At 36.2% G+C, this 12,757-nt stretch overlaps 1 protein-coding gene across 37 annotated transcripts in view; it reads left to right on the top strand.

Annotated features, from left to right (window-relative positions):
• Positions 1-12,757, top strand: part of NRXN1 (neurexin 1) — a 1,086,661-nt gene that overhangs the window by 765,168 nt on the left and 308,736 nt on the right. For all 37 annotated transcript variants that reach the window (XM_036030058.1, XM_036030055.1, XM_028514420.2 and 34 more), the window contains one exon: positions 9,878-10,059. In XM_036030058.1, the coding sequence (XP_035885951.1) occupies positions 9,878-10,059 (182 nt within the window). The remainder of the gene's footprint in view (positions 1-9,877; positions 10,060-12,757) is intronic.

Below are 12,757 nucleotides of genomic sequence, written 5' to 3'. Positions count from 1 at the left end.
TTGGAATACTTGTTTTGAAATAATTTTAAATTTATAAAAAAAGTTTACAAAAGTAAAATACAGGCTTTTTTTTTATGCCCTTCAGCTGCCTTCCTCAAAGTGAACATCTTATATAACCATAGTACAGTCATCAAAACCAGGAAATAACCCCTGGCTGGTGTAGCTCAGTGAATTCAGCAAGGGCTGGGAACCAAAGTGTCCCAGGTTCGATTCCCAGCCAGGGTACAATTCCTGGGTTGCAGACCATAACCCCCAGCAACCGCACATTGATGTTTCTCTATCTCCCTCTCTCTCTCTCTCTCCCTCCCTCCCTCCCCTCTCTAAAAATAAATAAATAAAATCTTTAAAAAAAACAGGAAATAAGCATTAACACAATGTCATTAACTAAAGACCTTATTTAAAAAATTACCAGTCATCCCACTAATGTCCATTTTCTGCAAGTTCAAGATCTAAACCAAGATCTTCCGTTGCATCTAGTTGTCATTTCTTCTTGGCCCCCTCCAATTCTTAAAGCCTAAGAACCATCAGGCTATATCCTGCTCTTCCCTGTACAATATGGAAATATTTAAGATGGGTTATTCCAGAAAACTGTGGGAACAGGTACTGACTCTCTTATGTTCACCAGGACCTGGTTGAAGAGTCTCACGACTCTCCATCCCAGTCTTTCCTTACTCTGACATCATAAAATGAAGAATGAGGTTCATTATCAAGGTGATCTAGGCCATCTATTCCCTCATCTTAGTTTGTTGTATTTGGTGAAATCCGTCAGATTTCTTATACAACTGCAGACATTTATTCCATTTTGGTAACAGATGTGGGCATGGAATTTGTTAAACACATCTGAGAATCAGGAGCCTTATGTTATTTATTATTGTAGCAATATCCCTGACTTAGTTCAAGGAACATATTTGGTTCTTGCTCATGATTGATGAATGAAGAAAAAAGCACAAGTCTCATGAAGAGACCAAAAATTAAATCTTCTACTACCTTTAGTAGGCATACATTTAAGATGGCAATTTTAATAAAAGATAACTCTGACATATAATCGTTAACAAGTTAGAATAAATTTTGTAGATACAAAGGAAGAGAATTCACCTGGGCTGGAATGAGAGTGGGGAGCAGGACTGAAAAGAAAACCGGCTGTGCAGCAGAGAAGCATAAAGCAGCAAAAGCAAAAGTCATTTTGGGAGGAAAATGTGTATTTCGCTGTGAATGCCTAGGTTGATAGGGTTAGAGCTTAGTTTGAAGTGACTTCTGAGTCAGAAGCTAATGCTCTATCCAGTTCCAGTCCAAAATAACTAGTAAATAGTTTTATTTGGGGCCTAGTCAGGGAGAAAATAACTATAACAGATAGGCAGGAAGATGTTAAATGAAAGGAACTAAGATTAGAAAACAAACAAAAACAAAACTTCTGGTTTCCACCTAAAATTGTTAGGAGTTGCCTTGCTTGTATGGTGGCCTCTATTTGTTTTAAGTATGCCCTGGCAGGAGCAGTTCAGTGGATTGAGCACCAGCCTGTGAACCAAAGGGTTGCTTGTTCGATTCCCAGTCAGGGCACATGCCTGGGTTGTAGGCCAGGCCCCAGTAGGGGACATGTGAGAGGCAACCACACACTGATGTTTCTCTCCCTCACTTTCTTCCTCCCTTCCCCTCTCTCAAAAAATAACTAAATAAAATCTTTAAAGAAAAAAGAATCTTGTTTTATAAAAAAAGTATGTAATGCAAATAGTTCAGTATAATCACATCCAGGTTTGTGTTCAGTATTCAATTCCATGGTTACAGGCAGGAAGTAGTGTCACTTACAAAAATTTATAAGGCCTTTGATTTGTAGAATAAAAGTGATTATGACATTAATAATAAACATTTGTCTTCTGCTTTTCTGTTCAGCAAATTTGAAGCCTCAGAATGAGCTGAAGGCTTGGATGGCTTTTGAGGCATGATGCCTACAATAAGGCTTTGCAAAAGCCTCACACCTTTTAAAGATTCAGACTCGACTCTGAAAATGTCAGGATATAAATGAATCATTTCTGCTAAGTGTCATTACAGAAGCTTTGAATCTCCCCACACCTCACAGTCTGTGTACTATTTGTGGTATTCCTGAACAAATGTCTATGGTATGGGCAAGGTCAGTCAGCCATTACTCCACTTATATGCTAAAGAATTACAGCAGTTAGTAAAGCACTTGTTTAAAAAAACTGACAGTTTTCCCATGTAGCATGTTCTTTCTGTAAATTTCAAAATGTCAGATATCAAAATGAAAAATACACACAAGCCACTTGTGTTATTAATCTTTCAAAGATCACAAGAGTATAGAATTTTTATTATAAAATATAAAGGCTAACCTGGGCTGGTGTGTGTGACTTAGTTGGTTGTGTATTGTCCCATAAACCAAAAGGTCGCCGTTTCGATTCTGGGTGGGGTGCCCGCCTGGGTTGCTGGTTCTGTCCTCAGTCAGGGCACATATGGAAGGCAGCCAAGTGACGTTTCTCCCGCACATCGATGTCTCTCTCTCTCTCTCCCCCTTCCCTCCCTCCCTTCTCCTCTCTCTAAAATAAAAAAAAATAAAGTAAAATAAACATATAGAGTAGAAAAATGTAAAATATTTATTAGAAAAAGATTTTTATTAGAGAAAAGTTTTGGGGCAATAGGCAAAGGGAAAATTCTTACTTTCTCACTGAAGTGCATAATTACTATTGAAATTATTTTTGAGAGAAATGATTCCTGACCTCGTAGGGATCATGATAGCTCTTTGCTGTTCTATTTTCTTGATAGTCTTATTTTAATTAAAATTTCTTATTGAATAAGCACACACCATTTCTTATTTTAAATGGTATCTTGGCTGGGATAGAACTGAATCTTGTACAGAGTGGCTTAGTGAGAACATTTCTCGCTTTCACGCCTCCCAGGTTTACTGTGGAGTCTCAGTGGTTCAGCCTCCTTTGATCCCATTGAAAGTTTAGGAGACATTTATTGTTAACGCCTGGTGAGATCTCATGGACCCTGAGGGTCTAACAATATTTCTGATTTGCATGGGATTCTAGAATTTTTATGAAAGAACTTCAGCTGAGTTCCTGATTCATGTTTAATAGACTAGCACCTGTGCCCTGACTTTTGACAGAGTGGCTCTCCGGAAGTTCTGATGCACAAAAGCAGGGTGTTTCCAGTTTTGACCTTTCCTGTTTTTCTCAGTTTGCATTTAATTGTATAAGTAGTCAATAAAGTGTTTTTTTAAAATGTAATACATTTTCTTTTTTTTTTAAGATTTTATTTATTTTTAGAGAGGGAAGGGGGAGAGAGAGAGAGAGAGAGAGAGAGAGAGAGAGAGAGAGAGATCAATGTGCGGTTGCTGGGGGTTCTGACCTGCAACCCAGGAATGTACCCTGGCTGGGAATCGAACCTGGGACACTTTGGTTCCCAGCCCGCGCTCAATCCACTGAGCTACACCAGCCAGGGCACATTTTCTTAATTTATAAGTATCCAGGGTCCCGACGGAACATGCAACTTGTCTGATATGAAAACCCTCCCATTGTTCCTTCTGTCTTGAAAGGCATTGTGAATTACTGGGATAGGGCTTTCATTATTTGGGAATTGTTTAAGCTCTTCTGGAATTTCTTTTCTTCAGTCTGATTCAGATGACAGAGTCAGTTTCTAAGCCATTCCCGTGGCATGCCACGTTTGTTGCCCTGTTTGTTTTATTAAGGACCTACCTGTTCTGTCTTGTAAAGTTGATGAGTGAAAACCTATCTCATTTTCCAGTCCCTTTAGTTGTATTACTCATATCCATTCTAACAAGCCTGGGTCTTCCATGGAAACTCTGAAATTACAATATCATATGGTCTTTGTTTTCATTTTCCTCTTTTACTGTTTCTCCACCCTTAGAAGCACAGTAATATTGAGCGCTATCTCTTACTTTGGAATCATGGTAATTGTTATTACTTTTTAAAATTAGAGTTGATTACATATTATAGATGGAAATGCCTATTACTCTGATTTCATTCATCTTTTCTCTTAAAACCCCAACTTTCCTGAGCTTTTAAGGCTATGTGAAAGATTAAAATTAATGTGCTATTTTAATTTTAAACTATTGTGCTAAGTTTTATGAAATAATTCTTTGTGGTCTCACAAAAATTTATAGAAACAGAGGACAATTAACTGTAATAAGTTGTTTTCATTCACATAGGGTTAAGATTTATTCATTTATAATTTTTTTAAGTTTTACCAGTTTAGAAATTTTACTATAGTCTAAAACTTATTTTTTATACAAGGTGGGCTTCCCATTGTCTTCACTTTTTATGAACTTTATTCAGAAAAATGCTTCCATATAGGTAGAAGTTGTTCAGAAATTTAATGTTCAGAAATTCATGTCATTTCCTCTTGACATGATTGTACAAAGAATAAAAGTCCCCCTTATTTATAATTGTTTTACTTTTAATTTCCATCTGAATGCCTAGCAAACTTTTACTGGAAAAAGTGTTATGTTCCTGTTACATTTAACAGAATCATAATGGCCTACACGTTTCATATTGGTTACAGGATGACATTTGAAGAATTACAGGCTTTCAGAAAAGAACCTTTCATTCATATATTTATGTTATGAGTTAGAATCTAATCTATTCAGAAGTTAATTATACTATTGTTCATATAGCAAGGATCCAGAGCAACCAATAATCAAGCATACCTTATTGGTTTTCTTTTTCAGAAAGGTTCAGTCCTTTGGGGGGAATATATTAGGTTTTTCAGGAACAAGTGAGGCTGAGGTGTACACATTTTGGAAGGATATGGTTAATGAGAAAGAAGTAGGGAAGAGTCCTTTGTGTAAATATATGTTAAATAAAGTCTAAAAATATTATTACAACATTACAGGCCATTGAATGTTAGACAGGAGCCCACATGTAATTTTTACAAACATTTTTTGCAATGCAAAGTGTGTTGACACTGCTGAATTTGCATCTGATGGAGCCAGCTTTGATAATCGATTTGGAGTGAGGAATATAGACTGGCACCACTTAAATGTGGAGATTGCTGAAAACCTCTTTAAGTTTGAGTCATTCGTACATTCGGTGATGTGATGGATGTCAAGGTTAATTTGCAATAAGTCCATTAGTAGTCATGGCACTGATGTGCTAGTGCTTGCCGTATAGAAACCTGCATGAGTAACAGCAGCAACAGGTTCCTCCATGTTGGTAAAGTGCTTGTAACTGACTAAGATGTACTGTTGCTGCAAGTTGAAATCACTTAGATAATAAACTAAAACATATTTATATAAAAATAAAAGTAAAAAGATAAAGCTACATTGAAATTTATTTTTTATAGACTTGCTCCTTTATTTAAAGGTCACAGTGATTTTTTTTTGCACTAGGCTGTAATTTTTCCCATTCTAGATGCTTTATGGCGATGAACTAATGTTCTTTTCCTCGTGAAAACTTGCATTTGATGCAATTTAATATTTTTCCATTGTCAGCAATTAGTGAATATAAATAATAATATAATGGGTTTATGTGGAAAAAAGTACTAATCTAAGGAATGAAGTACTGAAAAGATTCATGAAAACTGGGGTATAGGAAAGTTCTTAAACCTTTCTTAAAAGGCACTTGGTTTGAACACAACTTTAAAATGAATTGAACTTTTCTAAAGTCACTTATATTAAAACAAAACAACCATATTACAATATTAGTTATATTTTCACCACCTGCATACACACAAACATGCCATCTATTTTCTCTAAAATAGAGTATTGGGTACTTACTATACTCCAGAAACAGGACTAAAGTGTTACTGTGCACTATCTTAATTAATCCTGGTAGAGGCTCTGTGAGGTAATAGTGTTATTATCCCCATTTTTTTTTCAGGTGGGAAACATAAGACTTAGAATAAATAGCTTGGTCAAGGTCATTTAGCTAGCAAATGATACAGCTAGAATTTGAACCCAGTTCTGCCTGAACCCAAAGTTTACATTCTCAATGTCTTTGTTATTCTGCTTCAGTAAGTACATCATGTCCTCTTTCAAAAAGATGAAATTTAAAGAAAGCAGATTTGGAAATCTTAGACATCTGACCCACTGTATTTTACTGTTGGCATATTCTCATATTCTCAAGGTTACCAAAAGAGTATATGGCAATTTTCTATCTTGATGGAAGGAAGGCTTTAAGAGCGTAGTGATTTTGTAGATTTCGATGCAAAAAGAAATAGTAAAGAAAGCCAAGGTGGTCATATAGGTCTGTAGAAGAGAACTGTGCCAGAGCCGAACAGCTAATCCCTTTGCTTATCATGGAATTGTGCCAATGAGGATAATCCAATCCTTTTCCTTATCGTGCATACGCAAGGAAAAGGAAGAGGAATTGTTTTTCAGACACATCTGGAAGAAATGGACACTAGAGATGATTGTATTGTTTAGCAAACAGTAGTAAAGTACATTTGGTTTGTTTAGGTGAAACCTAAGAGTTGGAACGTCATTGTAAGGGGGGCGGGGTTAGCCAACACGTAGGCTAGTTGCTAAGTCATGATACTTACTGGAAAGGTTGAAATACGGGGTGAAATCAAATCTTGAGAAATAATATTTGTATCACAACATTTATCTTGCTGAAAATGTAGACCTTGAAATCATTATCCTCAAGTCCTGTGACTGAGCAACTAGAAACTTTCAGAGTTTCATGAGTTGGGAAGTGTATCCTAAACTAAATGTTAATCTACATATATTAAATGTTCTGTCATTTCACATTTACATGTCATTTTTTCTTTTTTTGAAAACATTGCGAGGTGAAAGGACAGTATATGATCATGAGGTACAAATGTCACTTTATGGATATGAGACATTAGAATATGATAACAGTTGGCCTTGATAAATTCAGACTGACATATCCAATTAACTTTTTTTGACAGTCTTGTTATGATAACAGAAACATTTCGGTAATTAAAAAGAATATAGGAGCCAGAGCCCAGTTACTAGACTTCCTACCAGCTGTGCCACATACCAAGTTTGCAACAAGAGATAACAAGTCAGTCCTTATGACTGAATTTCCTCAGATATAACATGGGAGTAATACTTGCCCTACTTTCCATGCAGAAGTAGAGAAGTGAAAATTGTTGTGAAAGTGATTTTCAATTTTAAAAATCACCACATAATGTTAGATACTTGTTGCTTTACCACACTACTCTATTTGGGTGATTCTAGAAAACATCTGAATTCTTAAATACATTTCATATTGTTAAGTAACATCTCTAGTTTTGAATATTTTTTCTTAATTCATATGAAATACATAGCCATTAGAGAACAAAGTTAATTAAAATGAAGAAAATAAGATTAAGTACCAGCATTCAGAGGCCACCACCACATCTTAATTTTAAAGGAATCTCCACATTTGTATATTCTTGTCCTATATTTATCAATGTAGGCTTTCCTGAAATACTTAATACTTAATCATCTGTCAAAATTGTCTAGCAGAAAAATACTTATCAAGCAGTGCTTGCTTCTTAATAGTCTGATGAACAAGCTTCTGATGATGCCAAATAATAGTGCTTCTAGAAGGCTCTGGTATTCCTGATACACAAGTCTGTATGTTTTAAATTCCCTTCCTTCCTTCCTTCCCTCCTTCCTTCCTTCTTTCCTTCCTTTTTGCTTGCACACTGACTAGTGACTTTGAAATATAACTTACCTATTCTAACCTGAGAGAGCTGAACCTTTATTCATTAGTATCCAAAAAATTGAATAGAGATGTGCTTATCCTTTCTACCTTTGCATTTTCACAAATTTCCGCTTTATCACTTTTACATTTAACATCATCCTGACGTGCTTCTTGAGTCAGGTCTATGTACCAGGACCTTTCCAACCAATCATGCGCAACAGGTATATTGAGAGTACTTTGGAGTTTCTCGTGGGCCTCTGAAAATGTCTCAGACAGAATACAGAGAAAATTTGGCTCCAAGATACAAAAAAAAAAGGAAAAATTGATATTATCAGCTATTTAATTAAATGTACATGAGTGTGATATTGTCATTTTCATATAATTGGTAAATCCGGTCATCATGTAAATTTGATGGACAGATATCTGGAAAACATATTACTATATGAGAGGAGACCCCCCCCAAAACCAAAACTTACCATCTGGAGGGCAGGCCCCGTGTAGTACAGGCCTCCCGTGCTAGAGGAGTAAGTGTTCTAGGAGCCCATCTGTATCAGTGTATGAGCTGGCATTGCTGTGAGAGGCTGCATTCAGCTTCAGAGAATTTTTTTGAAGGCTCTTCCAACATGTTTGCCCATTTCATGATGGGTGATTTTTGAGCTCACCTGCCCACACTGTGCTAAGTGTTCAGCAGTTTTTGCCCAAAAACAGCATGACCCCTGTGCCCCACCCTCCCTATTCACTGGCTCTGAGTGACTTTTTTTTTTTGTTTCCCCAATGAAACAAGTCCTCAAAGGGAAACATTTCGCTGATGTGAAGGAGGTAAAACAAAAAATGGCAGAAATACTAAAAGGCATCAAAATCAACAGGTTCAAAAACTGTTTTGAACACTGGAAAAAATGTCTTGAAAGGTGTATTTCATCAAATAGAGACTACTTTAAAGATGACTGAAGTTTAAACATGTAAGATAAATACACAAATTCTGCTTTTGGGATGTTTTCCCCTCATGCATACAACTTTTACACAGAAGCCTTACTCTTAGTAGAAGGTATATTTCCATAAACACAAGATGCTTTGTGGCAAAATTCTAATATTCACTCTCATAGCTTTCCTTACCATGTCCATGTAATAGGTGCACAATGAATATGCAGTGGCATTCTTTGTTATTGGAAGACTATACTCCCCTCCATAAAGTTCTAAGTTCTGTTCCTGTGATAACTAAGGGTATCCTTAGTGGCCCCCTTTAGTATGGAGGAAGATCTCTTCATATGTGTGTGTGTGTGTGTGTGTGTGCGTGTGTGCTTGCACACACGCACACACACACACATATCTTCACATGTCTCTTCCAAGTATTCTGGCTGAAAAAATTCATGTTATTACATTCTGTGAGATAGATTCAAGGGGAGCAATGATATAAGACTTTAATGTACTGGATGCTTAGTAAACCTGTTTGAAAACAAAGTTCTTTTTAAAGTAAGATGGATAATTTACTGTCATCACCACCACTGTAAAGTAAGATTTGAACACTCACCATCTGTGGCTATGACATTATTCCCAGGGCTGTAAGATAGTATTCACTTTGGAGAAAAAGAATGTGTCTTTTCATGATGCTGGCTACTTTGACAGTTACTAGATGTTGCTTGTTAAATAAGACTTGACTCCTATAAATGGGATCTATTATCTTTATTTTCTTGACATGACTACTGGGGCTTATGGCTGCTCATCCATTCATTATCATTTGTCATATGCGAATAGACCCCGTTCCCCATAGAAGCTGATTCCCAGCATATTGCTTCACTGTGGCGTGTGACCCTGCCACGTCTGTGTGTAGTCCTTGTTTCAAAAACAAGTTGATATATATTCCTGCTCCTTTTGGAAGCATCCAAAGTCAATGTTTCCTACTAAACTATTTTTTTAAATGGGCAGAAAGAAAAAAAAAACCTATCACATTCTGTGCTTGTCCAACTTCACTGGAAAAGCAGTAATCTCCTTTTTGTTCTGAAACACCTGCTGGTAGATTTAATGAGTGTATTAAAAACTAAGCTGCCTTGATATTTCTTTAAAATGAAAAAAAATTCTTTTCTCTTTCTTGAGAATGTTCGATTGAAATCTGTTGCTTATTTGCTTTGCCATTTTTTTTTATTTGGTCGGAGTATAACTTAAATACTTTACTGATATGTAAAGATAACTACCATAGGGAAGTGTGCACATCACATATTTGGACTAATTGGTTTTGTGTTTTTTTTTTTGTTTTGCAGCTGGGACAACATATATCTTTAGCAAAGGTGGTGGACAAATCACGTATAAGTGGCCTCCTAATGACCGGCCAAGTACGCGAGCAGACAGACTGGCCATAGGGTTTAGTACTGTTCAGAAAGAAGCTGTGTTGGTGCGAGTGGACAGTTCTTCTGGCCTGGGGGACTACCTAGAGCTGCATATAGTAAGTACTTTTAAAATAAGATTCAGATTCTTTTCCACTGTTAGTATTTTGTAAGTAACTTATAACTCAATCTTTTGGAAGTTCCTCTCTAACAGCAACCAGTACTTGGGTATAGAAAACACAAATATGCTCTAGAGATAATAAGACTTTATACCTATCACTGTTGTTGAAAGTGTTCCTCATAATAGAAATGTTGTGGTTTTGCTTTTTCAGTGTGAATTCCTCTCAATTCTCTGTTCACAAAGATTTATTTTTGCTGTGTTTTCAGTGACTTGAGGGATACCTGACAAATTAATAAAGGAAGTTATTGCCTTGTAGATACTATTTCATCAGCCTGGAAGCAGGGGTTGTAACACTGGTGACATCAGAAGATCTGGATGCAGTGTCCTTATTTCTTTTCTAATCTGGAAAGGGAGTTGTCTGAATCTACATGCAATGGTTGGGAGGAAAGGAAACTACATAGACATTTGGGGATATGAAAGAAAATGGCAAAAACATTGTTTCCATGTCATCTAATAGTCATTTTGATACATAAATATCAAGAAAATACAATGGATTCTTAACATTTATATGCTGGGACCATTCTTTTTTCTCCAAACTCTAAGCCTCCCACAAGAATTTATAGTCAGCATATAGTACATGGCAAACAGGAGTTAATAAATGAAAAACTTTCTTTACCTTTTAAAGTTGCGATAACTCACTGTATCTTGGGAGCTCTTTCCTATATCTCTGTATTCCAAGAGCTACCAGTTTGAATATTGCAATTCTTTATCTCCTCATTTCCTTACAATATTTGCAAAGAAGCACATGCAGACTTCCATTGTTTAGAGATGTTAATATTTTACTAATATGTCAAAGTAAGTACCATAGGAAAGTACCACATTGAAAAACTATAAAAAGGTTCTTATCATTATAGTACTAGGTCTAACGTCTATCTTCTGGAAGGTTCCAGAAGCATGCAAATCTCTTCATCTCCCTTTATCTGACACAGTTTATCCCTTCTCTCTCATGTGACCATGTGAGTTCATTTTGTTTTGTTTTTGTGTATCCCTATAAGCTCTCCTTTTACCAGTACCTGTGCCTCAAAGGACATTTGATTCTCCTTCCTGTTAGAAACTGACCTTCAGGCACTCATCTTAAAATAATTAGGAAATCATCAAACACAAAAATCACAGACATGTGCAGGGCCTTAATTTTCAAAGTGTTATTCATTTATTTTCTTTATTTTTTATTTATTAATTACAGTTGACATTCAATGTTATATTAGTTTCAGATATATAGCATAGTAATTAGACACCATATACAGTTATTACAATATTATTGACTATATTCACTATGCTGTATTTTACATGCCTGTGACTATTTTGTAACTGCCAATGTGTTCTTCTTAATCCCTTCACCTTTTTCACCCATTCTGCCTACTCCCCTCCCATCTGGCAACCATCCTCAGTTTGTTCCCTGTATCTATGAGTTAGTTTATTTTCTTAATTTTATTTTTCCATTATGCTTACAGAATTTCAAATAAGCTAAGTAGGGGGTTTATTTGACCACAAGCTGAATTCATTGCTAATCTTGACGGGGAAAAAAAAAAAAAACACTTTAGCACAAGCATTATTGAACTGTTGTGAATTTATCATTGTAAATTTTAATATCAAAATTCAGTTGTCAAAACGAGAACCCTGTGAAAGTAATTTCAGATGCCTTTCAGCAAAAATCTAACAATAAAAACTGAAAGCATCTGGATTTTTATGGCATCATAAATAAATGATCAGATGAGATAAACTTAACTAGTGTAGTAAGGAATCCTGCTGTTTAGAGTAATCTCAACTTTCTAAATTTGTTTGCTCCATTCTGATTTAAGAGCATTGCTACTTCAAAAAAATAAATAAATAAAAATGAAAACAAGAGCTTTTCCTCTTGAAATTACTTATTGATCCATAACCAATTACATATTTACCCTGCAGAAATGTTCTACAATGATCACTCTCAAATCATAAGTGCCACGTTTACCCAAACCACTATTGTTTGTTTTATGGTCAAAGAGTTTTAGTATACCAGAATGTGTTTGTCTTTCAAATCTGATCAAATGTGGGCTGAGAGTCCTTTTCCACGTGAAGAATTAATCAGCCCAGTGCCTTCCATGGCTCCTTTGCTGGGCATGCATTTCTGACAGCTGTCCTGTGAGGGCCTCTGTCTTTCTGAACCTCCTCTCTTGGTCTTGCCTAGCCATTCACTTTGAACTCAGTATATGTCTCTATGTACCCTCCCTCTTGGATTGCTATCTTCAAATTCTCCCTTCATCTGAAAGTCTGTCCTTGCTGGAGAAAGGGAAAATGGGCGTAAATTCCCTGGATTTACCAAACATCATTGTTGATCAGTCCTACTGTCTCCTGTGTCAACTAGTAGGACCCAGTTAAATCTGGCCAACTAAAACTTTCTCTCTCCTTTTCCTCTCACTGCCTGCAAGTGGTGATTAGCCTTTAGTGACTCAGTGCATTGCTTATATGAGGGCAAGTCACTTATTTCCACATTTTCAACATACTGTCAAAATTAACACCAGCTTGGTGTTTTTTCTTTTGTACTACTGAAATTTACGACTCCCTCCCATAATGTTGGATATGTGGAGGTGGAACAGAAAGAGCTGTTAGATATTTTAAAAGGAAAGAGAGAGAGGCACAAAGGAGGAAGAAAGGGAGAG

This window comes from Phyllostomus discolor, chromosome 6, assembly GCF_004126475.2.
Source record: "Phyllostomus discolor isolate MPI-MPIP mPhyDis1 chromosome 6, mPhyDis1.pri.v3, whole genome shotgun sequence".
Taxonomy (NCBI): domain Eukaryota; kingdom Metazoa; phylum Chordata; class Mammalia; order Chiroptera; family Phyllostomidae; genus Phyllostomus; species Phyllostomus discolor.
The sequence above is the reverse complement of the archived record's forward strand: the minus strand, read 5'-3'. Positions and strand labels throughout refer to the sequence as shown.